The sequence below is a fragment of the Pelecanus crispus genome, chromosome 8, assembly GCF_030463565.1.
Source record: "Pelecanus crispus isolate bPelCri1 chromosome 8, bPelCri1.pri, whole genome shotgun sequence".
Taxonomy (NCBI): domain Eukaryota; kingdom Metazoa; phylum Chordata; class Aves; order Pelecaniformes; family Pelecanidae; genus Pelecanus; species Pelecanus crispus.
The window spans coordinates 7,302,959-7,320,522 of NC_134650.1; the positions used below are offsets into that span (position 1 = coordinate 7,302,959).

Consider the following 17,564-nt stretch of genomic DNA (forward strand, 5'->3'; position numbering starts at 1 on the left):
AGGGGCTTTGGGGCCTTCCCTGGGCCAGGGCCAGGGCTCCTGCCCACGTTTGCCTGCAGGAGCAAGGAGACACTGAGACTCCTCAGCACAGGCTCAGTCCCACCCAACCCTGCCCCAATAAATCGACCGCTCTTGCCCCAGGGTCAGCAACAGTAAGGTTTTATTTATTCATTGTCTTTTCCATCTGGGTAAATTCCTGGGTTAGTGGCATGTTTGAGTATGAATTATTTTGCACCGAGACAGACAATAACCCCCCTATCCAGACCCCTCTGCTCCCCGCCCCAAGGCTCCCCCGCTTCCAATGTGGTGCTGCTTTCCAGCGCAAAGTGAATCATCCTCTGCAGGGAACCGAGCGTCCCCTGAAGCCCCCGAAGCTGCAGTGACATCAAGGCGGTGGGTGCGCAGGTGCTGGCTCAGACACAAAGAAGGGGCTCCCGTGGCCGCCTAGTCCTCCCCCCCGCACAGGGCCAGCAGAGCCTTGCGGTAGTCGCCAGAGGTGTCCTTCTGCAAGAGGGAGACCCGTGTCAGAGAACCACCTGCTGATGCCTGCCCCAGGGAAGCCCAGTTCAAGGCACTGGGCACGGGGAAGGCATAGCTCCATGCCCTAGCCACCCCGCAGGCACCCGCGCAGCAGTGGAGGATGTCAGCACATCCCTTCTACAGCCAGACCTGCCAACAGCGGGGCTGCTTGGGGCAGGTTCCCCCTTCCCAGGGGATGCTCAGCCCCTGCGCCGCTCATGGCACCACTCACACCTTGGGTCCCTGCAGGGCTTGTGGCCGGGGCTCAGCTGTACAAGGTGACAAGCTGGGGAGGAATGCCCACGTCCCCTCACCTCGATCATGTGGTGCAGCGATTTGTCAAACAGGTCTACGAACTCGCCCCGGATGTTGAACAGGTCGATCTCGCTCCGGGAGATCATGATCCGGGTGAGGGTCCTCTCATCCGTGCCAGCACCCTGCAGAGGGGATCTTTAATAAATAACCCTGGAGGGACTGGAGCTCAGGGACCCTCCTGGCATCTCCAGCACAGTCCAAGCTGGGGATCAGGTCCAGAGGAGAGCCACAAGAATGATCCAAGGGCTGGAGCACCTCTCCTATGAGGACAGGCTGAGAGAGTCAGGGTTGTTCAGCCTGGAGAAGAGAAGGCTGCGGGGAGACCTTATTGCAGCCTTTCAGTACTTAAAGGGAGCTTATAAGAAAAATGGGGACAATCTTTTTATCTCCTGTAGCGATAGGACAAGGGGTAATGGTTTTAAACTAAAAGAGGGTAGATTTAGACTAGACATAAGGAAGAAATTTTTTTTTACATTGCGGGTGGTGAAACACTGGAAGAGGTTGCCCAGAGAGGTGGTAGATGCCTCATCCCTGGAAACATTCCAGGTCAGGTTGGACGGGGCTCTGAGCACCCTGGTCTGGTTAAAGCTGTCCCTGCTCACTGCAGGGGGGTTGGGCTAGATGACCTCTAAAGGTCCCTTCCAACCCAAAGCATTCTATGATTCCATGATCTCCCCTTGGACACGTGCTGGGCTTGCTGCCAGCAAGACACAAGCCTGCCGCATCTCCTGCTAAGCCCAGAAAGCTGATGTGGTATTAGTCTGAGCTCAGCCCTGCTCTGCTCCCTTGGGGATGGCAGGAGGACAAAGCCCATCACTGCCGTGGGGTTAAATCAGAGAGTCCCGAAGGGTGTCTGCCCAGCGTAGCCTCCTCCCGCATCCCGGCCCTGGGAGATCCTGTCTGCACCTTCATGGACTTGTAGAGCTTGTCAGCGAAGAAGGCCGGCTTGTTCTTCACACTCCGGACTGCAACACAGAGGGGAGACAAAGTGGGCTCCTGGCTCGTAGCACCCAGGGGACATGTCGCAGCAAGGAGCTGTGCCACCCGTTGGGTCAGCTGCAAACTCCTCCTTGGTACAAGGGTGCAGGCTTGGCCCCATAGGACACCCTATAAATGCCCCAACCCCACGCCACGCTGGGAGTCTCCATGGCCCAAAGGCAGCAGGAATCTGCCTTCATGTTGCCTTGGCAGAGGCAGGTGAAGGGGCTGCCTGCCCTCTGGGGAGCCCTGCCCCGAGGGAGCACCCGCCAAGCACTGACCGATGGCCAAGAAGGCGTCCCTCACGTCTCCTGACATCCGCTTCCTGATGGCATGCTCCACATCATGGTTGGTCATTTTGATGAATTCCTGAAACACTGGGGATGGGGGAGAGGAAAGGGTCACCACCAAGCCGCTCCATCCCAGCCCTGGGCACCCAGGAGACCCAAGCCTCAACCATGGAGACTTTTGGAGCAGATGGGACCAGAGCAGGTTTTGGTGACCTCAGCCAGCCACCCCAAATGCCATCTCCTCCCACCACTCGGGAGACAGGGCCACCCCAACCTCCTGCTGCCCAGGAGTCCCATCCAGCCCAAATCAAAGCACTTGTGTTGCAGCTGAGGGTCCAGCAGCAATGGAGAAACATGGTCCTACCTCTGCGGAGGTGGGGGTAGCTGCGGGTGCAGAGGATGGTGAGGAAGCGGGTCTCCAGGGAGTCGCTGGACTCATTGCTGGAGACATCAGCAAGTTTCTGGAAGAGAAACCGAGAGTGAAGAGGGAGGCAGGGGGATGGGCATAGTGGAGAGAGGGGTGAAGATGTCAGATAGCTCTTCCTGGGACAGCCAGTCCTGAACACCCTCTTGCAAAGAGGGTGGCCTCTCATGAGCAGGAAAATTGCTTTTTTTGGCCGAAAAAGGCATGTCTTATGCATGGATGTGAAGGTACGCAGTTGCGCACTCACACATTACCTCTGAGAAAAGATGTTTTCCAGTTTGTATGAAAAAAGCTTTGCAATGCTCATGGTTAAGAGGTTTTTTTGTCCTTTGGGGAAGATGTTTTGGGGGTGACCAATACTGAACAGGAAATTCAGAGCTGCCAGGCACAGGAGCCACCCTCCACCCTGGGCTGCACTCGGCTGCCACCCCTGCTGCGGGGCTCAGCGGGGAGGCTGTACGCATCACACCTGTTAGGCTGTCGCAGTAGAAAGTTGCCTGTTCCCCAATCCTACTTTCAATGAGCCAGGGAAGCCTGTCCCAAGTCCCACTCTGCCAGGAACATGGGTCCTGGGGGCAGGATCGGTCCCCAGCCCTCCCAAGCGCAGGAAGGTGCCTCCTGCCCTGCCCTCTCCCTGCCCAGCGCTGCAGGGAAATGCCCTTGTGCGGGTCCCATCTGTCCCCTTGCCGCCCCATCCTCATGCAAGGATCCTGGAGCCCCAAGCAAGCAAGCACAACCTGCATGGCCAAAGGAGTCCCAGCACATGGAGCTGCTCCTCCCTGCCCCAGCCCTGCATCCGAGGACCCCAGCATCCCCTCAAACATGCAGAAGGCTGAGGAGCGAAAGGGCAGGCACTCACCAGGTTCTCAGCAACAACCTGGCGGAGAGAAAGAGGGAGACAGGAAGACAACAGGGTCAGAAGGTGCTGCTCAACCTTTATCCTTCCCTGACAAAGTGAGGGAAGTCTAGCAAAATCCCCTAAAATGACCTGTCCCCAGCTCCCCTGATTCCCCCTGAGCAGGCCTGATTTTAGGACCTGTGTCCTCCTCCAGTTTGGCCTCTACACAACCACCTGTGGTGGGGGGGGTAGTCTTTGGCCAAGCAAAATGAGCCCCCCTCCCCGGGGCTTGGGTGCCAGCCCATTGCTCCTTGGGGAGCATCCTTGCCTGGCCCCAGGCTGGCTCACACCAACCTGCCCGCCGCTGCCAGGCGCAGGCAGCAGGAGGAGGGGAAGGCCGGCTTTGCTGACAAAATACAGTGTGGTGCCAGGCCAGCTGCCGCCAGGCTGGCTCGACCCTGTGCTTGTCATCCCTGGCTCTCTCTTTCTCTGCAGCAGGTCGAGGCGAGCGGCAGCGCATGCGGCGGGGTGCAGGCAGCGCAGCACCCGCTCCCTCTGCCGGCAGCGGCCCTGCTGCAAGAGCTGCGCATCTGCGTGCTGCCAGCATGCGTTGGAGCAAGCGGTGCTGGGGCAGGACAGCCAAGCGAGAGCTCGGGTTTGGCCCTGCACCGAGCTTCCCAGCTCCTTTCAGAAAAGGCTTGGCTCGAAGGAGCAGGAGGCCAAGGCGCACAGCCCGAGGGTCGCAGGTCTCCTGGGACTGGGAACTGAGCCAGGCAATGGGGCCCCAGCACCCCCCTACACCGTTTCTGGCTGCTCAGCCTTGCCCCTCCAGTCCTGGCTCACCACAGCCCAGTAAAGATGAGGCAACGGTTTGGGGGCTGGGGCTGGCATCCTGGCACATTGGCAGGGTGAAAAGCAGCTTAGGCTTCAGGGTGGCTCCAAGCGCAACACAGAGAGGTGGGTGGCTCCTGCAGACCAGCCCAGAGCTGCCTTTGAAGCTCAAGTGCCAGATTTCAGCATCAATGTGTGTTACTGGACCCCAGACAGGCAGGTCTGCACAAGAAATGCTGCAGCCCCAGGTTTGGGAGCTCCCTGGCGCTGGGCTCAGGGCTGCTCTCATGGTTTGCAGCTTCCCCGTGCATGGAGCAGCAGAGCCCAGGACATCAGACATCAGGCCTGGGGGCTTTACCTCCAAGGGTGTCACTTCACCTGGCATCTCCCCCTGCAGCTTACAGAGCCCCTGCCCCAGCAGCATTTGCTTCCCTGAGGATGCCATTTCCAGACCAGGGGACGCAACATCCTCATTTTGTTTATGCAGAGCCTGTAACAGCACTGCCAGTACTGTTCTTACCTTGGCATCTTCGTGCGCCTGCGTGAGGTTCTCTGGTCCTTCGTTGCGGTTGCCCTGTGGTTCAATACAAAAATCATGGAGCTGGGGAGAGGACGTCTCCCAGGAGAGCCCCAAGCGAGGGGGTGGCAGACAGGGACCAGCAGCGCTGCCCAGCCAGGCAGCAATGCTCTGTCTTCTCCATAGCCACCATCCTCACAGACCTCCACCGCTGCCCACAGCAGGGAGGGGACAATCCCCAGCGAGAGAGCTGCCCTTACCAGAGCCAGGGAGACAAGAATCCTCTTGAAATGCCCCGATGTGTCGGAGCTCAGGTCGTCTTCCAGGCGCTTGTGGTAGGCTGTGGAGAAGGGGGATGGCTGAGCCCTGCACCCTGCCTGCAGCTCTGCTTCCCACCCACCAGTGCCTGTTGTGCCCGTGATTCCCGTGGGGCCTGCGGATGGTGGTGGCCATCCTCCAGCCTTTGCATGGCTGAAGCAGATGCCTCCATCTGCTATTTTCAGGCCTGGGGAGGAGGGGGTCACCCCAGCAGCTCTAATGCCCTGGGCACGAGCACAGTCTCTTGCTCCAGATGCTCCTGAGGGAAAGGGATCATTGCAAAAGAGCTCTCAGGGGAGGAGACATTGGTGGCAGAGCTGGGGCATGTCACTGTGACATGGAGAGAGGCCAGGACCGGTGCTCTGCTCAGCGTGACCAGCCACAGAGCCATCTGTTTAAAACCATGGGCTCTCTCAGGGAGAAGAAGCTGGGGATTTAACCTGGAGCTTGCAGCTCTTGTTCCCTAGGGAGAAGGGGGCATGGGTGGACGGGAAAGACAAGTGCAGGGTTTGGGGGTGTGAGAAATCGCAGGATGGATTTGAGGACTCCTGCCAGCCTTATCCCAGGTTTCCACTTCTCTTCAATAAGGTGTTGGACCTGGGGAAGAGCTGCTCTTGCCTGGAGGCAGTAATAGACCTTCACAGCACCAAGCTGCAGACCAAACCCAGAGACAAAAATTGTACCCCGGGCTCTGGAAAGGGCCTCGTACAGCGTTAAACGTGGTCCATGCCCAGGACCTGGGTGCTCCCCACGTCCCTCCTGTGCCGTACCTTCCTGGTACGCCTTGTTGATTGCTGCGATCTCCTGGTTGTTCCGCGTGGCCATGATTTCGATGAGGGTGCTCTCGTCTGTGCCGGCCCCCTGGAAGAGAGCGGCATGGTGGGGTGCTGCAGGTGCCAGTGCTGGACGGGGACACGGCAGCATCGCCCCGCCGGCGCCAGGCAAGGAGGGACGGCTCTAACCCCAGGGCCACCACGTGCCGAAAGTCCATGTCCAGCAAATGGACCCAAGGACTGGTAGGAACCAGCATGGAAGTGTCCAAATGTGCTGCTGATGGGGTCCCAACTGGTGTGACTGGTGGCTAGTGCTGCACGCCACTGGTTTGCCCCTACCCTGGCTCTCCTGTGGCTGCCTGCACCTGGCACGGCGCTGCTCCCGCTGCAAAGTGGGGATGCTCTGTAAAGCAGTGGGAGGCCTCCCTGAGAGGCTTTATGTATGAGCTGGGTAGAACATGCTGGGCTGCAAAGAGGCCAGGCTGGGCTCCCAGCAGGTCTTGAGTGCAAACCAGGTCTTTGTCCTGGTGCTTTCTGCTCTGCTTTCCTTCCATATAGGAGACGAGAGCCTGGGGGCCTGTGAAGTTGGGGTGCACCCACAGCCCCGGGCCACTGGCAGCGTGGGTGCAACCACAGCAAAAAACGCCTGGTCCTCGTGTGCTGAAGCCAATACCACCAGCGTGGTGGTTACCTCCACGGCCTTCCTCAGCTGCTTGGCATCGTACTGCGGCGGCGTCAGCATGAGCCCGAGGATCAGCTTGGCCAAGCTGCCCGACAGCTCAGATTTCAGGTCTGCCATCAGGTCCTGCAAAAGCAGTTGAAGGTTCAGTCCCTGGCTCCTTCTGCAGGGACGGACCAGCCAAGGCAACACCGGGGAGAAAACGGGGGAGGAGAGTGTGGAGGTGGGAGATGCCTGGGAAGACTCTTGGGGCGGTTTAAGGTCACATTTTGGGGGGTGGCTCTGGGGAGATCCTGGCTCTGAAGTCCTCTGTGCAGAACTGAGGACGGGGCAAGCGAAGGGGAAGGGACACCCTCCCCTCGGGCTGGTAGTGCACCCGGAGCAGGAGGCTGCTTTGACAACTCGGTCTTCCTCGGGGGAGTCATGCTGGGGCAAATCGGGGTGCCCTGGCTGCCCACCACTCTGGACAGGATTTCTTTCAGCGAGGGGCAGATCTCTGCGTGGGAGGGAGCAGGATGCGGGCAGAAGGAAGGAGCAGGGTGGGAGGGGGGCTGGCAGTACCCTGCCATAGTGAGCCTTGTAAGCCTTTAGGATCTGCTGCCTCTGGGTGTTGCTCCTCTGCGTCACCACCTCGATGATGGCCCCTTCATCCGTGCCTGCAATGACAGCAGTGATGCTGGGGAGAGCTGAGAGGGCCAGCAGAGCCGCACTATATCACCCCTGACCATGGGCACATCGCCATCCCCTCCCCGTAAATGGGAGATGGGGATGAGGGAGCTCCCACGGCTCCAAAACTGGCTCTTTTCCCTTTCCCCGGGGCTTTCACGCAGCCCTGTGTGGGCCAGGATGGGTTTTCTGCCCCAGAAGCTGTTGAGGAGCAGCAGGAAGGGGCTGGGTGCATGGTCCCCACTTACCCAGGCCCTTCATCGCCTTCCTCAGCACTTGCGCATCACTGTCATCGTTGAAGCCTCCTGCGGGCTGCACAGTTCCTCGCAGCTGTGGATGCACAGAGAGGTTTGGGTTCATCCCTGAGCTGGGTGGGATGGAGGGAGGGATGGAGGGAGAGAGGGATGGAGAAAGGGAGGGAAGGTGCCACCCAGCAAGCTGAGGCCAAAGCAGGTCGTGTGTTAGTGCAAGCACCTGGGTCTCAGTGAGGACGTCCCTGCCACTGTCACCCCTTCCATCGAGGGGCAAACCTTAGCCAGGCCAGCAGAGAGCAGGGAGAAGAAGGCAACAGACAGTCCCTGGAGTCTTGGTGTCCTGCCTGGTGTTATACCCGCCTCCCCTTGTGCCGGGACACCTCGGCTGGGGCTGGCTGCATCAGCTGAGAGCCAGAAGAGGAGTCGCTGAAAGGGTGCACGCTCCTGCCCTGCGATTCTACCCTCCTGCGTCCTTACAGCTCCCAGCACATCTCTGTCCTCCCCTTGCGCGTAGGGCTCAGGGTGCCTTTTCTGCACATCCCAAAGCATCCTTTCGTGGGTGCCTCCGGCTGCATGCAGGGTGCCAGCTCCCCATGGCGTGGCCATGCCCCGGCATCGGGGTGGGCTCTCCCGGGGAGCGGGAGGTCTCTGGCAGGCACCGGAGCCAGGGCTGCCCGTGATGCATTGCACAGACATGCAGGGCTTGCCAGCCCGAGGGAGGGAGGCCTCAGAGAGAGGAGGGGGTTAGTGGAGCCCGCGGGGGGCGGCCAGCCCTGCCGGGGTTACTTCCCACCAACCTCGTGCCCCAAAACCAGAGAAAGGCGTCGAGAGAAGCTGCGGAGCGAGAGGCAGAGCAGAGGCGCGGGGCTGGCCGTGCCCCACGTCAGAGAGGAGCAGCCGGGGGTCCTAAGCTGGCGGGGAGCGGAGACGGGGTACGGGGGGGGGGGCAGGGGGTGCTGACCTCTACTTTGGCCACTGCGCTAAGCTCCCACATCCGATAGGCCACCTGCGCCGCCTCAGGGAAGAACTCACCTGCGGAACTGCAACGGGAGGGCAAGGACAGGGGACAGTGAGCCATGGGGGCCCCATGCCCCACCAGCAGCCGCCCCCCGCCCCGTCCTGCCCCTCCACGAGGTACGTTTTGTACCCAGCGGGTGCCGGGCATGGGAGCAGGCAGGCAGGAGGCGGGTGCTTGCTGTGGGGCTGGGTGGGAATGGGGGGAAGCGGGTGGTAAATCCCAACCACCCCCACCGGAGCATCCTCCCTCCGGGTGTTTGTGCCTTGCAGGGCGGCCACGTGCCAAGTAGGGCCCATGGCATCGTGGTTGGCCATGCAGAGGGGCCGCAGGGCCCCCCGTACCGAACCGCTGTCACTGCAGGTGCTGCTGGTCCAGGTGCTCCACCAGGCTCTGACCTGGAGGTTTGTACCCAGCACCAAGGGGATGAAGAGGGACAAACGGGGTGACAGGCGGTCTTACTCATCGTCCCCTCCACACAGCTTCAGCAGGGCCTCCTTGTACTCCCCAGAGGTGTCCTCCTGGAAAGACAGATGGAGATGGAGAACCACGTGGCAGGGAGGGTCAGGGTAGTGCCGTGGGATGGGTGCATGGAGAGAGGTCTCCCCGAGCCTTGTCCTCGGAGATGGACACCCGGCACAGGGTGGCTGGGGAGGGGGCAGCACTAGCAGCTGCTCGGAGGGTGACCAGGGACTCCCAGCACTTACCTTGATCATGTTGTGGAGAGATTTCTCATACTTGGTCCTGAATATCTCCCGGATGTCCAGCATGTCGATCTCGCTGCGGGACACCATGATGCGGATCAGCGTGTTGTCTCTCGTGCCCAGCCCCTGCAATGGAGAAGCCCCTACATCAAGCCTGGGATGGCCAAGCAACCCCACTCAGTGCATCGCATTTGGGACCCTCGATCAGATTTCTACCCAGCCCTGGGCCTGAAGGAATAACTCCTTTGGAGGGAAGAGCAGAGGCCCCAGGTCACATAGGTCCTGTCTTCATGGACCTTCGTCACCTTGCCCTCCAGCAGCACCCTGTGGCAAGGGGCCTCTCCTCTGGCCTGCTCCCTGCAGTGCTGCAGAGGACCCCCTGAAGAAGGGGTGATCCACTCACCTTCATGGCCTTGTAGAGCCTTTCAGCAAAATACTCTGAGGTGCTTCTGATGCACTTAACTGCAGGAAAATAGAGGCATGGTGAGGGATGCCGGTGCCCAGCTTTGCCAGCACCCCAGCCTCTGAGCGCCCATGCCCCTCAAGCACCACATTCAGCATCCCCACCTGCCCTGAAGGAGCCTCCCTGAGCAACCTAAACCCAGGCACAGCCACAACCCCGACCCTGCTGGCTCTTGCGCTGAGCCCTCCCACCCCGGCAAGGCCAGCGGCGTGTTTTTGCGGCACCCCCCACACAGGAGCTGACTTACCCACGGCCAGCATCAGCTTCTCAAAGTCACCAGAGAGCTCTGCCCGGATGCTCCTCTCGATCGGCTTCCCAGAAATCTTCAGGTACTCATCAAAGACTGTGGGACAAGAGCGACATGATGCCTGAAGAAGCTGTCAAGATACCTTCAGGCCCAACCCTGAGCTCGCAGGAGATGCTCACCCAGGCGGAGGTGCTGCTTGCTTCGCCGGCCAAGGATGTAGATGAACTGGGCTTCGTCCGTGCCCCATTTCAGCTCACCAGCTTCCATCAGGTCCTTGTGGGATGGGGAAGGTGGCACAACCCGAGTCAGGGTGCTGCTCACATGGGGCTCTGCCCAAGCACGGGCGCCCTTGGCGCCCATCTGCCTTTCGCAGGCCTAAGTCCGGACGGTCCCAGTGCCACCAGCCCCATCCCTGCCCAGATGCCACCCATCCCAGCAACATGCCAAGCCTCACCCTGGCATCCTGCTCCACCAGGTCCTCGCTCACCACGTCATCCTCGTCCCTGGTGCCCTGTGGGACAGAGATGGGCTCAGCCCTGCTACCCCACCGCCTACAGACGCTGGGCAGATAGACATACCTGAAGCAGAACGACGAGCATCTTCTTGAAGTGGCCCGACGTGTCTCCAACGACGTCAGCCTCCAAGTCTCTGTTGTAGGCTGGTGGAAGAGGGAGAGGTCAGGGCCTGGAGAGCTGGATCCCCTCATATCTGTCCTTTGTCCTGGCCTGAGGGGACACAGGGCAGCCCCTACCCTTCCCCAGCCCTCACCGTCTTTGTAGGCGGCCGCCAGGTCATGGATCTCCTGGTTGGTGCGGGAGGCGAGGATCTCAATGAGGCACTTCTCATCGGTGCCGATGCCCTGCAGGCAGAGATGCAGCCCCATGAGCAGCAGGGCTAGATGGGGTGTCCTTGGAGGGGCTCCGGGGGGGCTGCCCACCCCCTTACCGCGATGGCATCTTTGATCTCTTTGGCATCGCTGTAAGCTGGGGGCCGCATCAGGCTGACGATCAGCCGCTCAAACTTCCCCGTCAGCTCATACTTGAGGTCTGCAATGAGGTCCTGGTGGAGGGGGAGAAAGGGGCTGGGGGACCCTTTGCTCCACAGCATCTCTGAGTGGGTCCAGGGAGCGGTGGGTCCCTGCGTGGGCTTGTCGGTGGCAGCCACGGCCACCTGCGTCTGCAGCGGGGACACGGACCAGGGAGCGTTTCTGCCATTACCTTCCCGTAGAGGGACTTGTAGGCTTGGCAGATCTCCACTCGCTGCTTGTTGCTTCTGGACGTGATGAGGTCAAGGATGGCCTCCTTGTCACTGCCTGCGGGGAGAGCAGGGAGTCACAGTTAGCCCCGTGGCTGGGCTCATCACACCCATCCTGCCGTGCCCAAAGCTGCTTCCAGCTCGGGGCTGGGAGGAGAAGCAGAGCCAAGCTGGCTCCAGGGAGGAAACGGGAGCTAGGAGAGGTCCTGGCACGCTGCTAAAGCAGACGGGCAGCTGAAAGGGGAGGCAATGCAGGGTGCCTAGCCATGCAAGGGTCAACCGAAGGAATAGAGGACATCAGGGTGGCCCCAGGGTGACAGTCTGGAGGAGCGTCCATACCAAATCCCTTCATGGCATTGTGCAAGGCCTCTGCATCCTGGCTGGCATCAAAGCCTGGGAAATCCTTCACCGACCCCCTGTAGACCTAGGGGAAAGGAGGTGAGAAGGTGAAAGGGGAAGGAGTAGCCCTGGGTGGAATGGGGGAAGAAGTTGAAGCTCAGCAGGATTGGGGTTATTGGCCCTGCTCTTGCTCAGGCTGCCAAAGGCAAAGATCAGCCTCAAACATAAACACTTCTTCTTCTCAGTTTTTTCCTTTCCCATTTGCTTTCCCTGCTGTACAAATTGTTTATGCGCCAGGTCACTGGAGAACACAGCCTTCCCTCTCGTATCTCACTGGCATCACTGCTGCTTGTGCCCCATGTTTAAGCTGTATACAACCCTCCCCGCCGTGCCAGCAAGAATTGGTGGTTTGAAGAGAGGTTTCTTGAGCACATTTGGGTTCTCAGCTCCATCTGGGGGGGTTCAGCAGGAAAAGGGGACACCCCACAGTAGAGCTGGACACCCTGAACACAGGGGAAGGCATGGAAGGACCAGGGCGATCCCTCTGCAACACAGCTGGGCTGAGGGGATTTATGGGAGTGGATTGGGAGCAATGAAGGAAGTAATTTTCATACCGCCTGTTGCGAGCAGGGAAACCCTCCGGATGCTGAGGATGCCAAGCTCTGCATGGCGTCCAAGCAAGGAGACACATTTACAGGCACCAAATCATCGTGGGCTGCTAAGCAGAAAGCACTGAGAAGTGCCAGAGCTGCCAACAGCTTGTCCTGCCCCACTGTGCATGCCCATAGGGCCCAGGCTGGTCCCAGTGGTTGGAGCAGAGATCCTGGATACGGGGAAAGACTTTCCCGGGAGCCTGAGAAATCCTGGAGGTTGGCATGATCCACTTATGTCTGCTCCTCTGCACCTCCAGGCTGCACAATGGGGAGCCCAGGAGCAACACCCCCGAACAGAGACCTCAGAAAAAAGCAGGGACCGGGCTTCCCCTCCCCAGGTCAGCTTTGCCCTGGGGAATTTACCCCCGGGTAGCCTGGGGCCAGATTCTGAATGAGATCAGCACAGAACCTGGGTGGAAGCAGATGTGAAACCAGCCCAGCCCCATGTGAGGAACTGGGACATGTCCTTACTGGCGTCAGAGAGTAGGAAAAGCTGAACAGCAGCATTTCCTTAGCAGTCTCTGGGTAGCAGGAGCGCTGGGAGCCAGGCTGAGCCGGGGGCCTCAGCTGTGTCAGCACCCTGGGAAAGGCTGCGCATTCTCCCGTGGCTCTGCTTGTACATGGGTGCGTACACCTCCCAGGGCTTACTTGCTCAGGATCTGCTGCAGGGCTTGTTTAAAATCATAGAATCATAGAATGCTTTAGGTTGGAAGGGACCTTGAGAGATCATCGAGCCCAACCCCCCTGCAGTAAGCAGGGATTGAACCTGTGAACTTGGTGTTATTAGCACCATGTTCTAACCAAATGCCCAGGGCTGTTGCCAGTGTGGGCATCTAAAGCCAACGTGTCTCCAGAAAAGATGGGCATCAGGCAGGCGGCACCAGTGCCAGCATCCCTGAGCCAGCAAGTGCCTCCAGGAATGAACCCAAGGGCATGGACACGGGGCAACCCCATACCCATCACTTCCCTGGGCCCCATCCCAGCGCTGCAGCGCAACAGCTCCACTGTGCATCTCACACAGCTGGCCTCTGTACCCTCATTTTCCAGAGAGAAACCAGTCCAGGCTGGGCACATCCCACAGGCCCTCTCGGGGGGAGGGGCTGCTGGCACTGGTGTCCCACTGGTGAGTACCAGGTGGCAAGAGGAGACGCTGCCCTTCGAGGGAGCTGGGCGGGCGCAGGGACAGATCATATTGCAGGTCATTCATCTGGAGAGCTGGATTTAGCCCCGTTTCCCAGCAGCTTCCAGACCCTCCTGGCTTGGTGCAAGCTGCTGCCCACACATGTGCCTTGCAGAGACATAAAGGAGGAGTTGCAGGGCAAAGGAGGTGCCCAGAGGCAGCAGGAGGGGATGAAGGTGGCTGGAAGGTGCTGGGGTTGCACGGGTGGTGCCGGGGAGACAAGATGTTGGCCCTGGTTAAATGGGGAGGAGGAGCAGGGCTGTGTTCCTGCCTGCTGAGCCACTGAAGCACGAGCTGCCTGCCTTGCCGCAGCGCTGCCATGGCAGGGGCGAGGTAAACCGAGGCAGGAGCTCAGCGCTGTGCATCGCCCCATGCTCCCTGCACTCTTGTGGGAACAAGCCCCAGGGAGGTGCAAGAAACATCACTCGGGAGGGAAACAGCATCCTGCCAGCTGTGCCCTCCTCACACCTCCATCCCCCTTTCCATCCCCCACTTCAGCTGCTGGCCCCCCCTCGCCTCCCCTTATCCAGCCTCTGAGTCATCCCGGCCTATCCGGGACCTCCCGGCTAAAAATAAGCCAGGCTGGGGCCGGGAGGGTAGAAGCAAAATTCCCAGCGTGGCTTTGCTCTCTCCCACTGCATGGCTGCTCGGGGTCCTGGACCACCGCAGGGGTGATGCTCACCCGTGCTGTGCCTCAGTTTCCCCACCCAGAGGCAACCACCCCCTCGGCTGGGCAGGAAGCTGAAGGTAATTGGGTTTGAGGCAATGATTACTTGGTTTCTCAAGAGAATGGAAAGCAGAGCCCGGCCCTGAGCGGTGGAGAAGGGAGGCTGTGGACTTGGACGCCTCCCCTGCCTAGCACAGTGCAGGCAGGCTGTACGCCGCAGGCAGGCTGTACCCCGCCAGCCACAGCTGCCCACCGAGGCAGGGTTTTCTACCCATGCCAAGATGTTTTCCTGGCTGCAAGGGAGCAGCTGCTCACCCAGCTGCCACATTGCACCAGCCCCAGCTCGGAGAGGGGAGAAATCCAGGCTAGGGTGGAGAGGCCAAAGCGGGGGTGCACGCCTTGCAGTGGGCTCAGGCACAGGCGGGATTTCTCTCCAGCAAAAGCCCGAATCCCCAGTGCGACGTAACTCTTCTCCTCCCCTTCCCACAGCCCTGCTTCTCTCCCCCCATCCCGCTGTGGTCCCGAAAGCTCCTTGCTCTCCCTGCTCTCCCAGCTCCCTGCCCCAGCACTTCCTCCATCTGCATCACATCCAGACAGCGCTGGCTGGAGAGGCAGGAATGTAAACAGGCTCTGGCCAGCATTGCGCCCATGCACATCACCACCATCCTTGCTGCACAACGGAGACGCTGCCCCGGCTCTGGGGTCTGCCCTGCGGCACCCTCAGTACCCATCCCGGCCATGTGTAGGTCACCCTTACCTTTCCTTTGGGTGCCATGGCTTCCCGAGCTGGAAATCACCGGAGTAAGGGCAAGGAAGAGCTATGGGAAGGAACAGAAAAGCCGAAGTGAGCCAAAGCCCCCTCTCTGTGGGCTGGGTTAGTTAAGGGAGGCTTCGCTCCCTCCCTCGGGTGCTGCTGCCAGCCACCGCTGTGGGTGCCGTGTCTGCGGGAGGGCGACGGCTGGGTGCTGCAGGGGAGGCTGAGGGAGAGGGGCTTTACCAGCCACCCTGTGGTCCCTGGAACTGAGGTCCTTTGGTATCTGGCACCTAATTGGGGACCCCACATGCCAGCGGCAGTGGAGATGGACCCCTGCGCAGCTTCCTGCCAGCGCCGAGAGAAAACGGGAGGGGAAGAAAGTGCTGAATACGTGGAAATGGGCCGAGCATCCTCTGCGGGGCTGACCCTCCTTGCCACACCCTGAAATGCTCCCCCTGCTCCCTGCAGCCCCCCGAGTCCTGGCACCATCCCAGCTTCAGCAGCTGCTGGGGATGCCCCATTGCTGCATGGTGCCAGGGCTGGGCAGCCTCCACAAAGTCCCACCAGCTTTATCTGAGTTTCTGTGCACCGAATCAAGGCCGCCATCAGTCCCACGCACCCAGCGGAGCCCAGGAAACACAGTGGGGTTTCCAGGGTAACTCACAGGTTGTTTTCTAACATTAGCACCATTTATAGCTGCAACCCGCCGCAGTGTGGCCTCTCCCCAGCCCCCCAGAGAAAGTCCCCAGACAGCGCCGTTTGCTTTGAGAAAGCTGACGGAAGGAGAGAAACAGCTGGAAAATGGAGCGCGGCCATGAATAAACCACCGAGCGTCAGCTGAGCTCCAGCCATGAGGCACAGCTCCCTCCTCACCAGCGCTCGCCCTCCCTCTGAGACACGTTGCAGGAAAGCTCAAGGAGGAGTGGGGCCCCCCTGGGGGGATTGCTGCCCCCAGCCGAGCTCGATTTCATGCCATGGAGCGAGTAGGGGAAATCATATGAACTTCCCTGGCTTGGCCCCGCAAACCTGCGAGAGCACTCATGGAGGGGGAGACCCAGCCCCGCAGCCCTCGGTGCGGCTGGGTCACCCCACTGGGGTGCAGGAAGCCTTCGAGCACCCGCAGGCATCCTTGCCGAGGGGAGGAAGTTTTGCAGAAAACCAGAGCTGCCTTCGCCTCCCCTTCCCATCTCAGCTGGTGAGGCTGCAAGCCTCAGCAGCCCTTCCCCGCAGCTCCTGGCTGGGGGAGAGCCCCCGTGTTCCCCGGGCTGCACTGTGGCTGGGTGCTGGGTGGGTGCCAGGGGATCCCAGCCCCCGGCCCACACAGCCTTTTAATGCCACTCAGGAGCCTGTACATGAAGCTACGTACCCTCCAGGGAACGGAGAAAGCCCCGCGTGGCACAGCCCTCCTGCCTCGCCCAATGCATGCGGCGGCCGGGCTGAGACCACCCAACTCATCTCAGCAGTGGTGGAGAATCCCCGGCCACACCCAGTCCCCAGCCTGTCCCTGCAGTGCCCATCCCTGTCCCCCACCACTGCTGACACCTCCGCAGAGGCGGGGGGAGCAGCCCCAGCTCTTGCCCTGCTAGCGGGCAAGCTGGGGAGGATGCCCGGACAAACACACCGTATCCATGGGGCAGGGGATGTACCTGTCCCCCCAAAATGATGGAGAGCTTTGGCTTGTGGGGGTCCCTGGACAGAAAGTGCCATGAGAAACCCTAAATGACGTGCACAGCCCATCCCCTTTGCAGAACGACCCGCCCTTGCCAAAAAGCCTCTGTCCCCCCGGCAGCATGCACCCCGCCGGCTTCTCCACTGCCCCCCCACAGCTTTGGGCTCGGGGGTTTCACCCCAGGAGTCCTGCAGCTATTTTTGCAACCCACTGCCTGGCAGGGCTCTGCCAGCATGGCCGCACGAGGAGGCCACAGCACACCCAGCACCCCATCGCCCTGCCCGCAGGGCGGAAAGGGAGCTTTGCTGTGTTAAAAAAAAAAAGCAGCATCCATCCTCCCTGCGTGGCAAGGGAAGTCCCCAAAGTCCCCTGCCCCATCCCCGCGCCAAAAAGTCCCCATACCCTTCTAAAGCTCCGTGCCTCTGGGGTCTCGTATGGTGTGCTTGCCTCTGCAAAACTCAGCGGGTACCGAACCAGGGGGGTCCTCCCTGCCCAGCCCAGCTCAGAGCCCTGCATGGAGGGATGGGCATTTCCACGGCCGCCGCAGCACCGGAGCACGGGCAAAGGCGCATCCTGGCCGGGACACACCCATGGGCCCCGTAGCAATGCCTGTGCCCATCCGAAAAAGCACCCCACTGGCAGTGCAGCCTCCTAGGCTTTTGTTAAAAAGGAAGGATTTTTCATAAAAAGAAAAAAACAAGGATCCCCCCTGCAGCCACCCCTTGGAGGGAGCCTCCGCTTGCACAGCTCACCGCCCAGCCAGGGCTTTCCTCCCCTCGCATGCCACGGTGGTGGCTTTGCACACCAGCACCGTCCCCCCGCACGCCAGCGCACACTTACGAGTGGCACCGAGGTCTGGCTGGGTGCGCTTGCGGGAACAGCCAGCGCGCTCGGTGCGTACTTGCGGCTGTGTGCTCGTCCTTGGCGTTGCAGCTGTTTCTTCCCGACGAGAGAGAGACGTCATGGCTCACAAGCCCTCCAAGTCCCCGCCTGCCGTGACACAAGGGCCACACTCCCACCCTCGCCGCCATGCCAGACCTCAGCTCCTGGGTTTTGAGTGCCCACGGTGCAGGGGGACCCGATGCTGCCCACAGAAGCACCCTGCCCCTGCTGGGGTGTGGGGAAGGGGGTCACTCAGTGGAAAAGCCCCACCGGTGCATGCAGGGGCTGGGTGCCAACAGCGGTGACGTGCACAGTGCAAGGTGATAACGGTCATT

At 60.6% G+C, this 17,564-nt stretch overlaps 1 protein-coding gene across 2 annotated transcripts; it reads right to left on the reverse strand.

The window, feature by feature from the left end:
* Positions 1-315: 315 nt before the first annotated feature.
* On the reverse strand, positions 316-17,255 carry ANXA6 (annexin A6). Of its 2 annotated transcripts, XM_075715936.1 has the most exons (26): positions 17,188-17,255; positions 14,682-14,742; positions 11,425-11,509; positions 11,049-11,143; positions 10,777-10,890; positions 10,600-10,690; positions 10,410-10,489; positions 10,286-10,342; positions 10,011-10,104; positions 9,832-9,927; positions 9,525-9,583; positions 9,125-9,247; positions 8,880-8,938; positions 8,364-8,442; positions 7,397-7,478; positions 7,044-7,138; positions 6,495-6,608; positions 5,801-5,891; positions 4,973-5,052; positions 4,716-4,769; positions 3,386-3,403; positions 2,467-2,563; positions 2,094-2,189; positions 1,741-1,799; positions 834-956; positions 316-504 (listed from the first exon to the last, which is right to left on the reverse strand). In XM_075715936.1, exons 2-26 carry the CDS (start codon positions 14,697-14,699, stop codon positions 445-447), a joined length of 2,019 nt encoding a protein of 672 aa, XP_075572051.1. In that variant the 5' UTR covers positions 14,700-14,742; positions 17,188-17,255; the 3' UTR covers positions 316-444. The 2 variants fall into 2 exon arrangements, with proteins under 2 accessions (XP_075572051.1, XP_075572052.1); XM_075715937.1 differs by lacking the exon at positions 3,386-3,403.
* Positions 17,256-17,564: the final 309 nt, after the last annotated feature.